Here is a 21885-nt window from a genome sequence, read left to right as displayed (position 1 = left end):
GTTACGAGGATGAAAAAGTTGTAAGTTACTAATTTGTAAATGTTTCCATGCAGAAACACACACAAAAAAACACAGCAGTAATTGAATTTCCCTTTCATAAAAGCTTGTCTGTTCCAAACTTAAACTCACTGGTAGGTTTCTGTGGTGCCAAGAAAGGGATACATTTGATGTTTGTTTGGCATTAACAGCGACAGCCGCCACTGTTGAACAGGCAAACAAGAAAGACAGCTACATACAGAAATGAATCAAACTTCAGTGTTTGCAGCTATGAGCACTTAGCTTAGCGCAAAGGTAGAGGCCAAAAAGAAAAATAAACTGGGGGGAAATGTATACGGTGAACTTAAAAAATGTATATAATAAAATTTAAATATGAACAGCAAGTATCCCAAAGAAGAAAAGTTTGAATACATAAGAAGAAACTTTTATTAGTGTAAAAAGGATCTGGTTTGGGGGATATTGTGAGTTAGCAGTGAGGCTTTGGGCCTAAAGCCAGGCTAAAAGGCTGACACTGTCTTAACTCTGAATTCCCCTGACTACTTACCATCTGAGAGCACGTCCACACAAAAACACACTCAGGCACACCCACACACATCCAAAAATTCAGAAACGGACCCAACCAAAATCCTATTCCTCTTTCCCTAAAGTATCCGTACACCGTGTACACAGTGTTTCAAACATAAACAAACACAAACAACCACACACACACTATCCTTCACACACTCAATTTCTTTACACACATATCCCTTTAGACACTGAATCACACACACACAACAGCCCTTAGTGCTTAAATCCTCTGATTTATGGTTGTTTAATATACAGGAATATTAAGCACGCGTAGGTGAGGATCCCTGTCGGCCGCCAGCATATTAATGGGTCCCGTGGAGCCTTGCTGACACCCTGTTTGTCATGTCGGGGCCCCGGCCCCTGCTCCGCATGCGCCCTATCCCATGCACACACATGAATACCTATGATACCTATGCATAAGTAATGGGACAGCTCCCTGGCTTCCACCGCAAGTACTGCGAGGCTGATGGAAGACAAATCAGAGTGAGAAAGATGGAGACAGGGAGGAAATAAAAAGTGGAGGGAGAGGGAGAGAGATACAGTGAGGAATATACAAACACTCAGAAGGTGTCGCTTATTTGTGCTGAATGGCTCAATAGAGGTTTTGCATTTGTAGTAATTGATGAATTTAGATTTGATGATGGATTAAGTGCATGGAAAAAAATGGTTAAAAATAAAAATTGTCTGGGAGTCTGTTGAGTGATGTTGTAAGTGAGAGTGAAAAGTTTAAATCAGTATATCGTCATGTCTGGTTTAAACAAGACAATGCTGGCTTGTCAGCTTTGAATCGAGCTGAAAATACTACCTAGCATTCAGTATCTAAAAACTGTAAAGAAAAATAATCAGCATTTTATCATGGGAGGACAAAAGCTGAATGCTTTTTTGTTAAAATGTTGTAATACTTACCATTTCTAATGTGGTGTCTGTCAACTTACATTTTCAATGGTTATTGAGAAAAAAAACTGCTTCTTCTGCTTTATTAAATAGCGCACAGTAGAAACAGAGTGTATTCAAACCCACAGTATCACTAATACCAGTGTTACGCTCTGTCCTTAAGATGATACACAAGTGAAGGAAACAGTGAAGTAAAGCGTGTGATGCAAGACAACTTCTAGCGAGCATAAAAAGAAAATCATGCCAGTGGGAGCTGTTCAGATACGGCACGCTTCATCAGCTTTAGTGAAATACGTGCTAATGGGTCAAACATAGTGGGATGTGGCTTTTTTTCCCTCAATGAGTCAACATCAAGAGCTGAGGCACTACAGGGCATACCAAGAAGTACTAACTAAGATTTTTACAACACGGTAGCATTGTGTGTGTTTGGTTAAATGAGTGTGTGGCTGCCAGGCTCCATCATCATTGTGTGTTTGTTTTTTTTATTTCAATACTGTTTGACACAATGACCCGCATTTCCCTGACAGTGACTACAACAGATACATTAACAGATTAAACAAGCTTTTTATAGACAAATATTAAAATTAATTTATAAAATATATAAATATATTAAACTTTTTATAATTTCATGATAAACAGTTTGATGTTAGCAACTGATGGCATGTGGTTAGAGTGATTTTAGGTTAAAGATCACACTCATATCCAGATTCACTTGAGTGTTAATTTAGTTGTTGCATCAACTCTCACAGTTCATATGAGATTTTTGAAAATCTCACATCATATCTTGGTTGGTACACACTGGGTCATAGCTATGTCATTTATCCAGTGGCAGAAGAACACACAGAGGAAAATATGATTCGCCTCTGCAGTGTTTTTTCTTCATTGTGCAAAGCCAGGCGTCAGGCTTAACTATTTTTGTTATCAGCTCAAGATAATACGAATGGTGTATGGTGTTGGGATGGGGTGATAGGCATGTCACGTTTACTGTACAATCTATCACTCTGACATGCGCCCGTCTGCCATTTCACGTTGTTACGCTACCTTCGCTCAACTTTGAAACATTAACACACGCTAACTTAGACTTCTTTACCTTTACCACCCTCACACCAAAGCGTCCTGTCAACAAACAGGAAGGACATTGAGCAACAACAGAAAGGCAAAAGTAAACAGAAAAATTTGAGTCAACTTTCAAGTTTTCCTCAAATCTTTGTACACATCTTGGTTTCCACTCGATATCCTGAATTCACATGTTGCTGCAAGCTGCTGTGTAATGGAATGAAAAGACTGCTCATGACCCCCGACGCTCCTTTCCTCTTTCACAGTTATTGTACACACATTTCTTTTTAGATCAAATGACAGCTTCTCCCTCTTGCCTGTGGCCCTCTGAACACCTTTTTGGGCTTCTCATGAATATATGTATGTGTTTACCAGGGAGAGCTGTATGTTTGTGTGAAGCGCGTGTGTGTGTGTGTGTGTGTGTGCTCAGGGGTGTCAGCCTTTCTGTAAGGGACGTCTTTACTGGTTGTGGCAGGAGTCGCCCACTGGAGCTTCTGGCCCCTGACAGAGTGCTGCAGAGCCCGTCTTGCCCCGAGCTGAAAGCTACCGCCAGCAAAACAAATCAAACGCTTCCCCCTCCCCACCCGTGTCAGCTGGAAAATGACAGGCCAGGACATTCTGCCCAGCGGCCATTCACAATTAACAGCAATTAATTACACCCCACATGGCAGCTAAAAGGAGAAGAAGCCTTTTAGTTAGTCTTTGCTCCACTTTTACCCTCCCAGGGTCTAATTTCTTTAACACATTAACTTTTCTAAATTGTATGTGATCATTTCAAGAGCCTACGGATTTTTAAAATTTGTTTTAAATTACAAATGTATGAAGAATTTTCTTTCAATATTAGACTGAAACTGTATAAATAACAACACAACGTACCACAATTTTCAGTACTTTTTAGAGGACAGTATTGTAACTTAACCTCTCTGTTAACAAAATAATAACTACGAACTTTAGCTTTTAAATCCCCTATTTTACAAGTATTGAAAGGTGACCTTCAGGTCGCTTTATTCACTCCAAAATTAGCGATTTCAGAATAAAACTTGTCAACTCGTGTATGGAAAAATAGTTGATTTTAAATATTATCTTTGACCATTGGAAGAATGTTTCTTGCCCTGCCGTCCTGTCACTTCTGGATAGCCATGTTTGAACAAGCTTCTGAGCCACGTTCAAATTAAACAAAGAGGCCTCGAAACAGCTGGCCAAAAGTATCATCATTACCATTCTCGCCCTGCTGCCAAGTTTAATATTTTATCTATTACTCTGTCTGGCAAGCTTAAGTGCACAGCAGCTACAAGATACCCCTTAACTCCCCCTGACCCCATCTTAATACTAATAAAAAAATGCTGTATTTTAACGCTTTGGTGGTAATGAAAGGGTTCACTTCACAAAATTCTAGGTATTCATTTGCAAGAACAGATATTACTGTTCATTGTTAAATCTTTAAATAAATACAATATTCTCCTTTCATACAGGCAATTATTATGTCAAAGTAGGTATCAACCTTTTCTAAATGGTGGATAATGTATGCCAGTTTGGAAGGAAACTATTCACATGCAAATTGATCATGAAAGAGTATTTTCACTCTGAGTTTCCAAAAAAGTGAATGTGCTATGATTAACTGTGTTCAACTTTATAAAACTTCTCTGTGGATGTCCAGAAGCAGTCAACCTCCAATTGTAGCTGCTTCATGTTGTAATATTTCCCTCCCCAACTTTCAGTAAGAGTAATTGCAAACAGGCATCATATCTCGAAAAAAATATACCGTATAATACAGCACACAGAAAGCAATAACTGGATCTGTTTTTCCACTGCTGCATATGTGTACTGTAAACTCTGGATCATATTTTAGTGAGTGGTGTTTGCTATGAAACCCCAGAATAGACTAAATCTGTGGTAAACTATTCATGAACAGAAGAAAACAGTATGTATGTACTGTATGTATGTGCTCTATAAAAAAAGATAAATATTCTCCCAGATTATTTTAAAAGACTTCTGGTGAAAGCCAGCCTGGATTTGCATTAGGTGGCCTAGAAGCCGTCTTGTTACTGGTAGTGGTGGAATGTAACTCAAGTACTGTACTTAAGTACATATTTGAAGTACTTTACTTGAGAATTTCTTATTCTATTTTATCCTTCAACTCTACAGTACTACAGTTCAGAGAAAGTATTATTATTATGATACTTAATACTCCACTACATTTTTTGACAGCTTTAGTTACTGCAGTTTACTACTGTAACTGTACTATATACAACCGTTAAAGTTAGTTCCACATTGACCACCTATAACAGTAAAATGATACTTGCAATGCATTAGTGATAATAATCTAATAATATAAATATAATAAATAATCACTCAGATGTTTCTGCATTATTAATACTTTTGTTTTTGATACTTTAAGTGCATTTGACTAATAATATGTACTTTTACTTATGTCATTTTGATACTTTTACTTAAGCAAAGGAAATGAGTACTGCACTGATTATTGCTCAGCATGTTCAGTACTAATAACAGCCATCTGTTCTGTCTGGGAGCCTTTGAGCAAGAAATTGTCTGTTATACATGTAATCACTTGGATATGAAAGACCTTTCTCCTTTATGCAACAACTGTCTCCTATTTATCTATTTTGAAGAATCCCAAAAAGGTTGACAGCTACACATTATCTACCAGTCATTGTTGCACTTTGAAACACTGTTGAAGATCTCTCATCTCATCGTGACCTCACGTTTAAACTGGAAACACATTGAATTGCAAAAGCAAAATCTTGTGATTTAAAGTAACTGAGCCATGAGCCAAACACCTGAACTGTCAAAATGTAAACATGTTGCCGTACCTTCTAGCTTCATGCCGACGGTGAGGCACTTTTGGAAGCGGCAGTACGGGCAGCGCTTCCTCTGGGTCTTGTCAATCTGGCAGCTCTGGTTCTCTATACATGTGTAGCGCTTGTTGTTCTGGACGGTGCGCTTGAAGAAGCCCTGCGGAGAGAACCAATTAAGACGTCAACCCGCTTGACCCCTGCAATGCGATGGTAATTGGCCCATTCACACTCCTAGACAGATGGAGAGGGACAGGCTTAATGGATACACACACACACACACACACACACACACACACACACACACACATAGGGTGAAGTTTAGAAAGCTGCACTCCAATTGATGCTGTGATGCAATATAAAGCAGGGCATGAATACATACTCGTTACAAATTAAACACATTTCAGTCTTTCTGAAAAAACATTTGATATAATGTTACAAACTAAGTATTTATAAAACTTTTTGATAATGTCACACAAGGAAATTATTTATACATTTGCATTTACATACCTTAATTTTAATCAGCCTATAACAAATGAGCAAAACATAAATTCTCTACATACTTGCCTCACTGTCTGTGTTGTCCCTGCATTGTAAACTAATTTATAAAGGGTATGAAATCTAGTTAATGTCCTGTCAAAATGACATTGCTATTCTCAATATTATTAATATCTCAATATATTCAGGTAAAGACTCTAGAATTTACAGGGAACGCATCTTTTCAACTCTCCACTTAATTATTGAAAAATATGAGCACAGGAGTCCAAAAAATCCAATAAATTATATCCATAATTCACAGTTCCGGGATTACAGAGATTCATACCTGCAACGTGGAATTAATTATAGGCAGCAGCAGTGAAAATCAAACGAAGGGAAGATGGTATTAACGTATTCTAGATCCATAACCTAGGAGGAGAATCCTTAAACCTGGTCTTTAAAAAAAATAAAAATAAAAAAGAACATGCTGCTGTCAATATCTCACCAAACACAAATTTAATTGACAATCTGCATTGCCTGATCCATCCCCAAAAAAGAAAAAAATCCACTGCACTCTTTTTGGATTATCGACTTCTCCGTGCTAAAAAATCCATGCTTGAGAGAGAACTTTCTCTCCAATTTTCCATTTAGTGCACAGCATGCGCTATAAATATCTGAACCAAACTGGATTCTAACATGCTTTAAAAACCAGACTACATCACTTCTGGAGATTTAGCAGACAACATCACTAAAAAGCTTTAATTTGACCGGCAGTTCAAACCAAGAAAAGACACTTGTCAAGGCTCATTTTTATTCATAAAGGGATTGCTGCAAGCTACTTTTGATTTCTGTTGCCATTAAAAATGGCAAAGTTTCTCATTAACCCAAAATGGCGTCACAAATCAACATAAAATCTGAAATCATTACAATTACTTGATATGCTGTAAAGTAGACACAAGCTATTCATAAAACGAGTGTCCAATTTTACTGTGATAAATTATCTGAGCAATTGGGTATTCCTGACCTTGGAATTCCATCCTGAAAAACGGCACTCTCTCGTCACAAAAACACCAACCAGGAAACTACTTTTACTTCATGTCAATATTGGCCAGTAAGTCCAATTAGAAGCAGAAAAAAAAAAGAAATTCACATCACCACTTTATCTCCTCAGATCCCTGTCTACCATACACTTTACTTGATATGTGCTCTGTCTAACTTTAAAATAAAAACAAAATCTCTTGCTTTGCTTGTATTTTATTTCCTTAAACTTCTGCAGATCCTAAATATATTTTTATATGTCCATTATGCACTAAGGCTCTGACCCTTGACCTTCTTACTAGTTGATTGTAATGTCAGTATTTTAGGATTATTCTGCCATTGCTCTCTTAGCAAAGTCTCGGTCTCCCAAAATGAAGCATGCTGGGATTGAGCCTGTTTGTGTACAACGAGGACAATGAAGCCTGTTTCAGCTTGTTGTTGTTATTCCAGCAGTTATGATGTGGTACCATGTTTACTTTATGTAGGCTAGAGTGTTGTATGAACTAACACACTATGTGTGCAGTGTGATCTGGTAGGATTATGGGGAGGTTAAAGAATCCTTCTCTCTTTTTTTCTATGTGCGTGTGTGTTCCTCAGCCCAAAACTGGCGACCCAACCAAACCTTCCAAAAAATATGACCCTGATAACAAACGTGTGTTATTCACAACTGTGTTTTTTAGGGATTTAAGGGTATAGGCAGGGGTGGGGTGAGAGGGTGCAAGGACTCACTGGAAATTATGAAGTATTTTCTAAATCAGATACCACAAAGTTGTGAATCTTCCTCAGATAGCGCACAAAAAAAACTGAAACAGAGGTACTTTGATGTTTATAGAAAACTAAAAATAACATCTAAGTGCTGGTTCTTCCAGTTTGCACGCAGCTGTGGCCAGGGAGGAACCTCTATTACACTGGAGATGGATTGCACTGCCTGGTTGATAGTGAATATTTAATAGCAATATGAGTCTGTAACATGTCAACACACTGATGTATGTCTCCAGCTCTGACAATCATACTTTAACTGGATAGATTGCCTGCATTTTAGAGATAATCAATGATAAGCTTCAGGTAATTATCAATCATGTTTCAACAAGGATATATAGCACTTTATAAAAGACTTCATCTACATCCTGCATGCACACACACACGCACACAAACACGCAACCACACACACACACACACACACACACACACACACACACACACACACACACACACACACACACACACACATGCACGCCCGCACGCATGCACGCCCACACACACACACACACACACACACACACACACACACACACACACACACACACACACACACACACACTTTTCAATTGAACTGGGAAATGGGTTTGTGGACTGGCTCTTCAACACGAGCCTGTGCTGAGGCTGGAAAGCAGCAGAGATGCCACTGACGTCTCCCTTCAAGCAAGTGTTCGGCATCTCAAGGTCATAATATGGGATCAAATCTATAACATCTGCTGTGAATAATGACCACATAGGCAAGAAATGTGAGCTGCGGCATCAATACCGTGAACGGCAATTTTACACTGAATAGTGTTACCACAGAGACATTTGTCCTAGCTTAATTTTGTGCGGACAGCTTTACTGGGCTAACAAAAAACTTGGGTAAAGTCTATTAGCTCAGTGTTGAGGAAAACTGTGGAAATAGGCAGAAAGGGACAAATAGGTTGTTGATAGAGCTCAAAATAATAGCAGTAACTGTTTGCTTTGTGGTAGCCTCATTATTAAACGGAAACATTTTGCAACCAGACAATGTTGCGGTTCTCTTAATGAACTTGTGATGACTTTTAGACAGCAGAGAACATGCTTGTACAAACAGAGCCGGTATTATTGTGTACTTTGCTTCCTGGGTTACCCACCCCTCTGTGTTTGTGGTGGTGGTTGCTAAATTTACAAAACCCCTTTGCATGCGTTTGAACTGTTTCTTTTCCAAGCCATTCACCGCTTTACAAAATCCTCTGACACTCACAGGAAAAGTTTGTTACATCATTTGTCACAACAATATGTGAACTTCGGCCTCTTTGGTTTTCCTGTAACCTTAATGAAGAGGAACTGACTCTTTACTGAACACTTGCACTAGTTGCAAATCACTCTGGACACAAATGTCGGCTAAGTACCTGTCATGCAAAAATATAAGTGAAAAAAAGAGCTTAATAGAGTAGACTGAAACACAGCACATGTAGAGAAATATAAGACCCAAAGTATTTCTATGGATGGAGTGTATGCATTTTAAAATTGAACAATACAAATATGGCTGTATCTGCAATATTTCAAGAAAAAAATCATACTAAAGTAAACAAAAATGGCAAAGAGCACATTAATAACCAAGTCCAGCTTTATTACTAAATACTGCAAACAATCAAACCGTACTCAGCCACTGTAAACCTGACGCTGACAGGCTTTGATGTACTACAGGAACTTTATAACACCAGTAATTTAGATAACTATATATAATTAAGACCTCACTACCAAATACAATTTCAGACTCTAGGAATATTTTAGATATCAAAGCATAAACGGGAAAGGGCACCATTCGCACACAATATTATTGCAATGGTTTTCCACTGGGGAGTGAAGACTGAGGGCACTAACCTTGCAGCTCTCGCAGGTCAGTAGTCCGTAGTGATACCCTGAAACCTTGTCTCCGCACACGGGACACATCTCGTCCAAGTCTTCGTCATAGGAGTAGTCCATCATTTTTAACTGGGGTGCTGAGGATGAGACACGGACACACAGAGAGGTCTATTTCAGTGCTGAGCAATCTTTTTTTTTTTTCAAAAGCCCACTTTCATCCATCAAGATGCACCACGGGAAACCACGCGACGCAATTGAATGAGATTCTTCTTCTTTTTTTAAGTTCTGTTGGACTTGTAGAGGTTTAATTTGAGGAGGGGAAGACGATGAAGTTGATTTTGGAATGAGTTGAAAGGACGCAACCATTTATTTCTCGTTGTTGCCGCCCTCTCCTCGACATTCGTTGCAGACAGGAGCCAAAAAATAAATTAAAAAAACCGCATGAAAGTGAACCTCATAAATATGCATGCATCTAAGTCGTGAAATCGCTGGGGGAAATGGAGAGATATTAGAGTTAAGGATTGGAGGAGAAAACGTTACCGCCCACAGACAAATTAAGACACACAGAGAAGCCCTTATCTCTGCAGGCGTGGAGAAAAAACATCCAAAACCAACTTGAACTCACATTATTTTTCTCTCTCGAAGAATAACTCGCAGTGCTATAGGGCGATTGTTTATTTTTGTGTGTTTTTGGTGGCACAAAAGCAGAGGCAACATTTGATGTGACTTTCTGCGTGTGCTGGAAAAATAATCCATTTTACAAGTTGTCGATATGATTTGACATGATCATTTTAATATACAACAAATTACTTGTAATTGTAATTTAATATCAATTTAGAAATACGTAGATCCACAACATTGGCATATTTTCCATTTATTTCTTTAAGATTTAAGACTGAATATACTTCGATTCCTATTTGTTGTATTTGTCGTAGCCCCCTTTGCCTTGCGTATTGGACATGCTTGCGTTGATAAGACTGGGAGTGACAGCGCTATAAGCAAACAGCCAGGCTGACATTTACAAGAGTTACACACGCATTTATGGTTGCAATCATACAAAGCAGCCAGGATCAAACAGAAAAACTTCAGTGGATGTGGCTGTAAGTGTGGAAATAGTAGGCTATGTCAACTAGACGCCTTTCAATGCCTTTACATATACTGATCTACTTCAAATCCATTCATCTGCTCACTAAGACCTTTTAATTAGACACGAGTTCTGGTTTGTTAACGCGCTGCCCTGCTGGGATCCGCGCTGCATATTCCAGCTGAAGCAACAAGTTCCACCGAGCCGCCGTTTTCTTCCACAGAAGCTCAAAGCAAACTCAATTTCCGAACTTTCTTCTGCCTTAAAGCGCATAAATGAGAAAATGTGTAGGGCCTGCAATCATGAACTCACGACGCACAACAGCTGCTATATTTGGACACATTTTAATCAAGAACGTTAACATTACCGGGGCACTGGTTGCAGATACGCATACCACAAATAAAGAATATTTCCAGAAATATTCTATCTGGGTTTTAACCAGATATGTTCTCCCTTAAAATTATACATATGTTGCTGCTATAATCGCGTTCGCATTTTAATACTTTTTTTTTACATGTATAATTATGTCTGTATTACAAAATATAAACATATTTTTTTAGATCTAAAGATGTGCATGGCTAAATTGGGTTTAGTTGAACCCTCCTGCATTCCATTCCTTGTTCTGCCTTTTTGCTTTAGAAACAAGCGGAGGTTGTGCACATAAGGTGTGTGCAGGTTACACACGGAGCAGAAACATACCAGTCAGCACAGTCTCTCACCTGCTGGCGCTCACCTCGACGGCCACTGTCTCATGCAATTTCCAAAAAGCTACAGCATTTGTCCAAAGCACTGATGATTCTAAGAGAAAACCTCTCTCAGTCCGAGCTACCTTGTTTTTAGCACTGCGTGAAAATAGATAATGTGCTCTTTAACAAGCCACTCCTTGTCTTGTGAGTGTTATCAACGTCTCATAAACCAAGACTGGGCTAATTGATTGCCCGTTTATACTGCTGTGAAATGACGTGAGGGGAATGAGTTTGTCTAGGCAGAAGAGTCAGTCCCTTTTAAAAAATGTCGCTGCTTTCTGTGGATTTTGTAGAAGCAGATCAATAAAATATATATATCATATCCTAATGTATGCCGTAGGAAATTTTAATAAATATACCCAATCTGATTTTTCTTCTCAATCAAAGCTTTACTTTTGTTTTTTTTAATCATGGACCTAATTTCGCACTTTCAACTTAATATTTGACATCTGTTTTAAGATGTAAAAAAATTAATCAAAAATGATAAAGTACATACATGAGTATAGCATCATAAAAACGATATTTGGTGCCCCTTTTTAATTAACTTAATCCTAATTTTGAAATAACATTTTTAGGCCAACTTTGTATGAATTACAAAGCAGAAATTTGTTATGAACACGAACACGAAATATAAATTAATTTAGATTAATTTAACAATGTCTATTAAGTTTAAATTAGACCAGGATTAATAGGCTTATTTGACGAATGTTTACTGTCCCGAGGTCAAATTTTGGCAGGGGGCAAATCACTAATTGCCAGCTCTAAAAAGAAAATGTCTTTCTTTTTGATAAATTGGCCAAAACTCTGTCTAAACTACTGTTTGTATTCAGACAAAATCATAAGCCAATTCTGCATATTGCGCTGAGAAGAAGTCAAGTGGTTTATCCTAAAACCACAGAAATAAAAAAAGTTAAATACACAGAACTCTGCTCTGTCTCACCGTTTTTACGCACCAGACGCCCGCACACTTCCAGCATAAGTGACAGCTGCTCGGTATAATCATTGCTTGATCACGCGCCACACCATAGACAAATGTGTCCAGGTTTGAGCTGCATTCATGTTTTCTAATTATTATATCAGAGAAAATATTTAGAGAAAATAACAGAAACCTATCCACAAACCATACTAATAGAAATTCCAAAAATCTCCAAAAACTATGTGCCTAATAATTAAACACGTCCATCAAGTCTATATTGCCTATATCACCAGTCATTGTCCTACATTGTCCGCAGAAATGTGTTAAACGCGTGTTCAAAACTTTTGGTGTCATTGAGGTACGCACTGAGGACTTCTAGTAAAACTACTTAAGTCGAAGCTTATGAATCTGTCTTGTGGTCGTACGAGAGGAAAATCAATGACAGCTCTTACCTTGCATATTCCTTGGCATGCGCCGATGTTCTCCATACGATCGAGAGAGTCCCAGGGATTCAGTCTCGACTTTGGGCAGCATGTCAGCGCAGCCGGCCTGAGCTGGAGAATCCGCACCGCTCGGCGGGACACCTGGACGTGAGAGGCAGATGTTCCCACAAACAAAGTGTCCCAAATGTCTTTTTACCTCTTTATTTCTTACTTTCTGTCTCTCTCTGTCTTCCAATTATCGGACCATGATGCCTGATCCAAGAGTCAGACTGTCCTCAAACGACCGGGTTGCATCGCTGCTGCATGTCTATTCTGAAATAACTTCACTTGTTTAATTTCTCAAAATTGCATTAGCGCAGAGAACAGCGATAATGACGCAGACAGCAGCCGATTAATTCCTTCGATACTTTAAGGAACAGTTGCGCGCTAAGTTAGGGAATCTGTCTCTTACTCAAACGAGAAAAAAAGCACATAGCTAGCGTCCGGAATAAATGACGATGGTAAGTGTCCCTTTTCCAAAAGTCTTTTTTAGCGCGTCAGCCATTAAAGTGGGACCTTCAGTGTAACTTTCAGCCTTTAGCAGACGAGTACGCGCCACCGGGGCCGCCGGTGTGTCGGTCGGACTGTCTCGAGATGTGGAGACCTCTCCTCCTCCCCCTCCTCCTCCTCCTCCTCGCGGCTTTGTTTACTCCTCTCTCTCCAATCCGGGGCGCATGCGGTCGTCTGACATCATCTTTCCCTGATCCAATCAGAAGAGAAGACCGGGAAACATCGCCTCAAACCCTCTAGTTCCATCTCTCCGAAATCTCAGCTGTTTAATCCCGTTAATGATGGACTTTAAAAGCGGAGCGAGAACAAGGAAATAAAGGGAGGTGATGCAACTGCATGTGAGAGCAGACTCCCCATGAGCGCACGGAGCGCAAAGGCAGCGCGCGAGGTATGTGGGTTGGAGCGTGTTATAAGAGGAGCGTACTGCAGCACACGCACGCACAAATGACACGCGGACATGCACGACTCTAAACTGTAAAGTTGTTTTTATAATACTCTTCATCTTTATATATCTGTTGCATATATGCTTTTTAAATAGCTAAATTTATTTAACCTCAATAATAAACAGTTTTAACATCATGTTCTCTGCTTCTGTGGTCATCTGATCTCACTGATCATTAAGATGTCAAATACAATGCAATAACCTTTTTTTTCGTTCCTTTTTTCTTTCTTCCTTTCTTTCTTTTATCTTTTCTAATAGCGCTATCTTATTTTATAATGCAGATGAAGGACATATGAAATGATGCATAAAACCGATATAAATAAAAGTAATAAAATGTTTGTTTAGTTTTATGAAAAACGTGAGCAGCGCCGGCCTCAGGCTTAAACCGGCCTTTATTTTCGAATCAATGCAGCTCCCTTACGTAATAAATGATAGCTTTGCTTCTGAATTATTATCAGTAATTGGCTGAGCAGGGATCAATTAGTGATCTGACGTCAGGCTCCAAATTAAATACACAAATGCAAGAAATAATGAAGCGCCTATGTTCCCTAAAATGGACTCCATGCGCTCCAACACACACACACACACACACACACACACACACACACACACACACACACACACACACACACACACACACACACACACACACACACACACACAGACACTCATTTTTGTTTACATAGACGTGTATCCTTATCATCTGTCTGAGCCGGTGAGGACGAGCAGGAAAAAGTCACGGGGCAGACCATCAGACACACCTGAAGGGTCGCGCGCGCGCACACACAAACACACACACACACACACACACACACACACCGACACACACACACACACCCCCCCACACACACACACACACACACACACACACACACACACGTACATATGTGTAATTTAACATCGGGGAAACTATACACCACTGATCACAATAAAGGGAACAAACCAAAAGATCCCAAACTCACTTTTTCTGCTGGACTTTGTATTTATTACACTATTTAATTAATTCCTTCTTTTTTATTATTTCTGTCATTTGTAAGCACAACATTTAATTTCCAAGTAATGTATTTACTCAATCAGTTTAATTCTATTTCTTTCTCTGGAAGAGCAGCCTACTTATGGCACACTATCAGGTTACCCAGCTAATCTACACATTTATTGAAAAGCAGGACAAATACAGCCACATTATTTAGAACTTTGTCTAAACACAGCCCAACCTGTTGCATTTCATTCCTACAGCATCAGTTCAAATGCAGTTCATTACAGATGAACATGCTTTATGTGTGCATATACATTATGGAGCTTTGGTAATCCAGTAAAATGTACCACAACATCACTGGGAGACTGAACAGTCAAACTAACACTCATCCACTGTTTAACGTGTTTTTCCTCCCTTTCCAAATATCCCTTATCCAGACTATCGGCCATTTCAATAAAATTTGCTTTTTACAGTAAAAGTATGATTGAGGCAACATTGGCTACCATACATTATCACTTAAATCCAAAATGAAATTCAGTGACCATGTGCATTGTGCTACAAATACAGAGTCATCAACTGCAGCTGGTTTACATAAAAGGAAAAACACAGCACTCGCAAAAACAGGCTCACTTGCCCAGATCAGGTCGTCTGTGGAGCTAACCTTATTCTGTTGGCATAGTTCTTCACTCTTTTTTCTCCAGTTAGTGCCCCCTAAAGTCTCTCCTTACTGGAAATATCCCATTTCACGAATAATTCCCTTCACACATTCACCTGCAGCAGAAGGGTCAAACAAGTGGGTTGCGAGGCTTTTAATGACAATAAATTATAACAACAAAATAAAATGCAATAAATAGAATAAACTTGCTGTGATCTTTGAAAATAATTAAATTCTCCTACTGTTTATTTCAGTATCAGTAACACCCTCCCCCCCTAACCTCCCTTCACCTATACACACTGATACAGATTATTTTTTATCATCATTTGGTAAAAAGCTCATCAACCACAATGTTGACAGGGTGCAGAAGGTTCCACCAATCAGCTACATACTCTAAATGCTGAGGTGTGATTGGTTAAAGATGGGTTACTTTCTGGCAGTGGGGGGCAGAGTCGGGGAATGACAAGGGGGAGGACAAATAGGGGCGGGAGGCTCAGAGGGGAGATGCAGGTTAGGTTATAAAATGACACAGACTGATAAGACCTTTTCTGGCAAGATAGCACTGCTGGAATGATTAACCTGTATGGAGAGAGAGAGAGAGAGAGAGAGAGAGAGAGAGAGAGAGAGAGAGAGAGAGAGAGAGAGAGAGAGGGAGAGGGGTGAAATGTAATGAGGGACACAGGAAGAAGAAAAGGATAAAAGACTGGTCAACAGGTTCAAACACAAAAAAACAGACAAGCTAGCAGTATGGAGAGCACAAGGCTTGTTTATTATTCACAATATAATAAAATCATCGAAACTCAAAGAGAGAGAGAGAGAAAGAGAGAGAGAGAGAGTCACCGAGGTTTTTCAGTGGTACTTTATTAGCTTTGAGACAGTTTACAGTTTGAGGTGGTAAAAGTCACATCAAAAGAGAGGCAAAGTCATGCCGACACCGTCACTCAAACTTTGGACTAATCCTCAGCCACGTTTCAATTTAAAGTTTGGATTTATCTGACTGGCACACACACACACACACACACACTTGATTGCACTATGTTTATATACACTGAGCAATTTTCTTTCCCACCCTTGCGCTCAGCATGGGCCTCAACTACGTCCGCAGATACTGTACGGGAGCGGAATCGTTGCTCTGCTCCCAACCTCAGCATTTTCTTTAGCCAATGTTAGTGGGGCAGGTGGCCCAAACCTTAGAGGGCTGCGCCTATACTCATAGAATCTGGAGTTACAATACGTAACTATCATTCTATTTCGTATAGGCTTCGCCCCCTCTAAGGGCTGTCGCTATTGGGTTAGGGCGGAGCTGATGTAGTCAATGCCACCTGCGACACAGGGTCCACAAGCAGAACAATTTGCTGTTGAGTGAGGATAGGACTGAGTGGGCCATGGAGGACTCTGACATATCACACAGATAGAAGCGGATGAATGAGCATGGGGATGCCCAGGAAGCCACTGTGCAGATGTCAGCTACTGTCATGCCCCTGAAAAGGGCCGCAGACGCTGACAGCGCTCTCGTAGAATGCGCACGGATGCTCTGATGGGGCTCTGCTCCCTCCGTGCTATAAGCCTCGCACAGCCAATGGGACAGACGCTGCTTTAAAAGAGCCGCACCTTGGGAGCGCTCCCTGTAGTGCACGAACAGCTGCTGTGTTTGTCTGATGTCTGCCGTGCGTAAAACGTACTGTGATAGCGCGCACCAGACACCTCCTCCAGGTCATTGTCATGAGGTGGAGGAAAAAAACCCTTGAGGGAAAACACCCTCGACCAAAATGAGCTTGTTAAGACTTTCGGCGTATCACAGACAGCGCAGACACTGTTGAGTGAGGTGTGATGCGTGACAGCATAGAGCTCAGTGCGTCCAGCCTTGGAGCTGACGGTCTGGCTCTCATGATGGTCGAGTCTATGATGTCCACGCCCAGATAAACTATTGTCTGTGCGGGGACCAGTGAGCACTTTTGCCAGTTTATGGCAAAGCCCAGTGTCTGTACAGTAGGTGCTGCACAGTTTCCGTAGTGTGGAGTGCAGCCTTCTCCTGGGAGGGGGCCAAAATGATTAAATCGTCCAGATAAAAAAGGACTCTGATGCCTTTTTGGCGTAACGGCTGAAGCGCCATCTCCATGCAATTGGAGAACGTCCGAGGGGCTAAAGAATAGCTGAATTGCAGCCAGTTGTACTGAAAATGAGCCCCTTGAAAGGAGAAGCGCAGGAATTTTCTGTGTTTGGGAATAACTTGGATGTGAAAATACGCGTCTCTCAGGTCCACGGAAGTGAACCATTCGTGGTGACCCACACACTCCAATACATGCTTGATCGTCAGCATGTGAAAAGGGCGTTCCATGATGTACTGGTTGAATTGGGAAAGGTCGAGAATGGGACGCATCCCGCCCGTCTTTATCGGTGTGAGAAAGTAGCGAGAGTAGAAACCGTCGTTCTCCTCCCCTGGAGCTCTGACGTCAGAGCAGCTGTCACTGCCTGAGATGACATAGTTGTCTCCAACACGCCGGCGAAGCGAGGTGGGGGGGAGGCAAACCGGAGCGTGTAGCCCCTTGTGATCAGCTTTGACATCCATGAGTCTATGTGTATCAAGCTTTTCCACGCCACGCTTTGCTCTGAGAGTTGGCGTGCGCATGTCTGTGTGCTGCTTATTGAGCCCATTCTGCCGCTGCAAGTGATCATATCGCACAGCCCAAGGTAGGGCTTCGTCGAAAGGGCAGTGGCCGGTCGCGGCCATGTAAGGCGGGAGCAGCCACTGGGTCAGAGCCCTCCTCATCAGAATTGTAACACACACACACACACACACACACGCACACACACACAAACACACACACACACACACACACACCAACAAAAAGCATAATTAAATTATAATCAACACACTACCTCTGTTTTCTGTATTGGAGATGTCATTCTCTCTAAAAATACAGCAGGACCCAGCGTACAGAGCAAGGACAAAACAAAGAAGGTGGAAGTGAGACAAAAACATAGTGTGACTGATGTAAACAAAACACAGAAAATGATTAAAGGAATCAGCAGAGTTCTTCTGCTGTGTAGTTTAAACTGTAAGAAGTAGAAACAAACGAAAATAGTGGAGCAAAAAGTACAATACGATGTCTTAAATCTAGTGAACTAAAAGAGTGTAATACATAAAACAAAACGGAAAACTCCACTGATTGTTTTGGCCACTTGCGGGCTTTGCAACAAGCTGTAAACGCAACATATACATATTGCCACTATATAAAGTTGTTGTCCGCTCTGGAGATCGAAAAGCTAACTAGCTAACTCGCCAGCCATCCATCTCCAGAGCTGCCATCCTCTCTCCTCCCTGCAAAGTAGTCTAAGTTTAAAATAGCGATTATATTGTGGCTAATACGCAATACCTAATAACCAAGGTGAACAGTAATTCTTCAGCTATTGCATTAACAACTATTTTATAATGTAAAGTTTTCTAACAACCTAAATATAAGCAAAGATCAATGACAACACCTGTATTGAGTGATCAACTATACTAACATTAAACGTGTCTGCTACACAGTATCCCATAGTGTCTGTGCTGGCATTTAGATTGATCTACTTTAGCTGGATAGCTGCATAATTCCTACAAGGTGCTTTTGCCTCGTTTCTGATTACCACTCCCTAATTCCTCAGCATATCTCCTATCCTTTTAACTTTCTATTGTGCCCCCGGTCAACTGTTACCTACTGGTCTCTAGGTCTTAGTCTGTGGACAGACAGTCACTGGATTATTGGAGGAAACTGAGTCAGTCAACAGCAAGTGTTGACATTTGGGCTTAGTAGATAAACCTCACAAGGGATCAAACAAAGACTGGCCCTTTTGACTGAAGAAAGGAGTGTGTGTTTGTTTGTGTGTATGTGTGTGCATGCATGTTTGTGTAAAGAGGTTTCAGTGTTGCAAGTTTGCAGCTGACAACCTAAAGTGGAAGGACGCTGATGTCTTGTCTGAGGGGTTTGGTTATCTCCAAGACAAACGGCTAAGAAAACATAAAAGTGAGCTGAGCTGGACACATTTTAATGATTTTCACCCATGCAAAAGTAAATATATAAATGATAAACATGTATCCAGAATATTTTCAGGCTTGACTGGCATCTGTGTGCTCTAATATGAAGTCTATCAGAATTACACACTAGTTCAACACAGATATAAGAGAATGTTTGACACAAACACTGCAGAACCAGACACAATTTTAAATATCCTAGTGAATGTGTAGCATTTATACTTTGAGAAATCATTACCACGTCAGTTCTATTACTGTAGTTACTAGATATGATAATATCACTGAGAGGAATACTGCTGACCTCTTTATTCTACATTTTGAGCACTATGTCATATTTAACACAAATATTGTTGAATATTTTACAGTCTCGCATTGCCAGCCCTATATCCACAGATACATTTTGGTTGGGGTGGCAGTAGTTCAGTCTGTGGGGACTTGGCTTGGGAACTGGAGGATCACTGGTCATACAGACCAAGTACGGAGTGTGGAACTGGTAGCTGGACAGGTGCTAGTTCACCTCCAGGGCACTGCTGAGGTGCCCTTGAGCAAGGCACCGGACCCTTGACTGCTCGGCCTGCCTGGTCATTGGCAGCCCCCACGCTCTGACATTTCTCCCATAATGCATGTGTATAGATTCTGTTTATGCATGTGTGTGTATTTTGGGCCTGTGTGTAATGTGTAAAAATAACTGAGTGAAAAATGTAATTTCCCCTTGGGGATTAATAAATGATGTCTTCTTCTTCTTCTTCTTCTTCTTCTTCTTCTTCTTCTTCTTCTTCTTCTTCTTCTTCTTCTTCAATCGGTTTTAAAACGTCCCTGTAAATAGTAAATGCTGTAAACACATTCTTAGTAAATCTTTACATCATTCACCGAAAGAACCAAGCAGGCCTGCCTTATTGCACAATCCAAATTTTCATGAAAACCTAGTATTTTCAATTTGCGGCTTGCTTGCTCAAAGTTTGTTGTTGTTTCCCATTGGGAAGGGGTTTTGAGAATGGCAACAAACAGAGAGCGGAAGGCTCGGGGCAAAGCCGTTTCGTTCCGTCGTTTCCGTTCCGTTGATCCAGACTAATTATTTGATGACACACAACAGAGAGAAAGTGCTGTTCTTCCACTCCAAAATAAAGTTTACTTATTTATTGTAATGTTTGTAGATTAGGCAACATATCATAAAGAGAAAAATATTCTCAGAGAGACATCTGGGAGGGTGAGATGGGATAAGTAGCAACATGATCTTTCCTTCAAGAACAGAGATGTTTCATGGGAAATGTGGCTCAAAATCATTAATATCAATCCTTGCGACACAGATTACCAATTATGTCTTTTAGTCTATTTGTTCAAGGCACTTACAGAAAGGTACCACAATTAATTTTAAAATGATGTATTCATCTTGAAAGCTATACATAGCAGCTGCAACACTGGTTAATGGAGTGAAATGATGCAGGAGATATGAGATAAGATGAGATAAGAGGTTAATAAAAATACTGTGGGCTACTGTGACATAGAGCGGGTCAAGGCTTGGCACTTTCTCATGTTTGATGAAATGTCAATAACATTGGAGTGAGCGATGGTAAAGAAAAAAGGTAGAAGGAGAAAGGAGAGCGTCAGAGAGAGGAAGGCAGGGAACAGAGGGATACAATTTTAATGTTTCTGACAGAAGGACGGGAGAGGCGAAGGGGATGAAAGAAGATCTACACAGAGCTAAATGTCCCACTAACATCTCTGACAGAAGGATGGGAGAAGGCGTAGGATGGGTCGAATGCAAGGTAAGAGCAGTTATGAGAGTAGAAAGGAAGCTACTTCAAGGTAAAAGACCACTGACTTGTCCAACATGGCAAGGGAGAAGATGACGATTTGAACTCAAAATCACGCTATTTTTAGAAATAAGTGACAAAAATAAAAACCTGAATGAATGAGTGAGTGAGTGAGGGAACATAATGAATGCACGCATTTTCATACAACACATAATAAATGAATCACATTTTATAGCCTTCACAGTCACCAGATCTTAAACAAGTTGAACACTTATGGCAGATTTTGGACTGACGTGTTAGACACCACTCTCCACTAAAACCCCAAATGAGGGAACATCTTTTGGAAGAATGGTGTGTCATCCCATTGCCAAAGTGCATTGATCTTTTTTGGTAACTCGCGATGGCCCTTACTAAGATATGTTGCCTGTATGTTGCATAATTACATAGACATGGAACAGCAACAAATTATCTCAAAACTATATGCATGAATACAAGTTGGATTGTTCATTTCAGAATCGGAATAAGAATCAGAATACTTTATTGATCCCCTCAGGAAAATTGTTGATTTGCAGTTGCTCAAAGTTAGATTTAAAGGGATGGTTTGGAGTAATTTCACCCTAGGGTCCTTTGCACCATGACCTCAAGCCAAACAACCCCCCAGAAGCTTTTTTCACCTGGGTCGAACATTGGGAGAGTTAGCGTAGAGTAGTGTTATCAGCTGAATAGCTTAGCGCAGGGGCTAATGGATCCAGTGATGTATCTCGTAAATGACCCCACTAATAATGCCCGAAATGATACCAAACTTCTACACTAGTAGAAATAGGTTATGCACTCATAAAACAATGGATTGGAAAGTTTGTAAGTACACCAGAAG

The 21885-nt window shown here is 40.3% G+C and overlaps 1 protein-coding gene across 1 annotated transcript in view; it reads right to left on the bottom strand.

Annotated features, from left to right (window-relative positions):
• Positions 1-13238, bottom strand: part of nr5a2 (nuclear receptor subfamily 5, group A, member 2) — a 72449-nt gene extending 59211 nt beyond the window's left edge. Inside the window, 3 exon segments of the mRNA XM_028587068.1 lie at positions 5346-5487; positions 9453-9571; positions 12633-13238. Of these exon segments, the coding sequence (XP_028442869.1) occupies positions 5346-5487; positions 9453-9571; positions 12633-12714 (343 nt within the window). The 5' untranslated portion in view covers positions 12715-13238.
• Between the last annotated feature and the right edge of the window lie 8647 nt (positions 13239-21885).

This window comes from Perca flavescens, chromosome 9 (genome assembly GCF_004354835.1).
Source record: "Perca flavescens isolate YP-PL-M2 chromosome 9, PFLA_1.0, whole genome shotgun sequence".
NCBI classification, from domain to species: Eukaryota; Metazoa; Chordata; class Actinopteri; order Perciformes; family Percidae; genus Perca; species Perca flavescens.
Note: the sequence above shows the minus strand (reverse complement) of the source record. Positions and strands in the feature narration are given on the sequence as shown.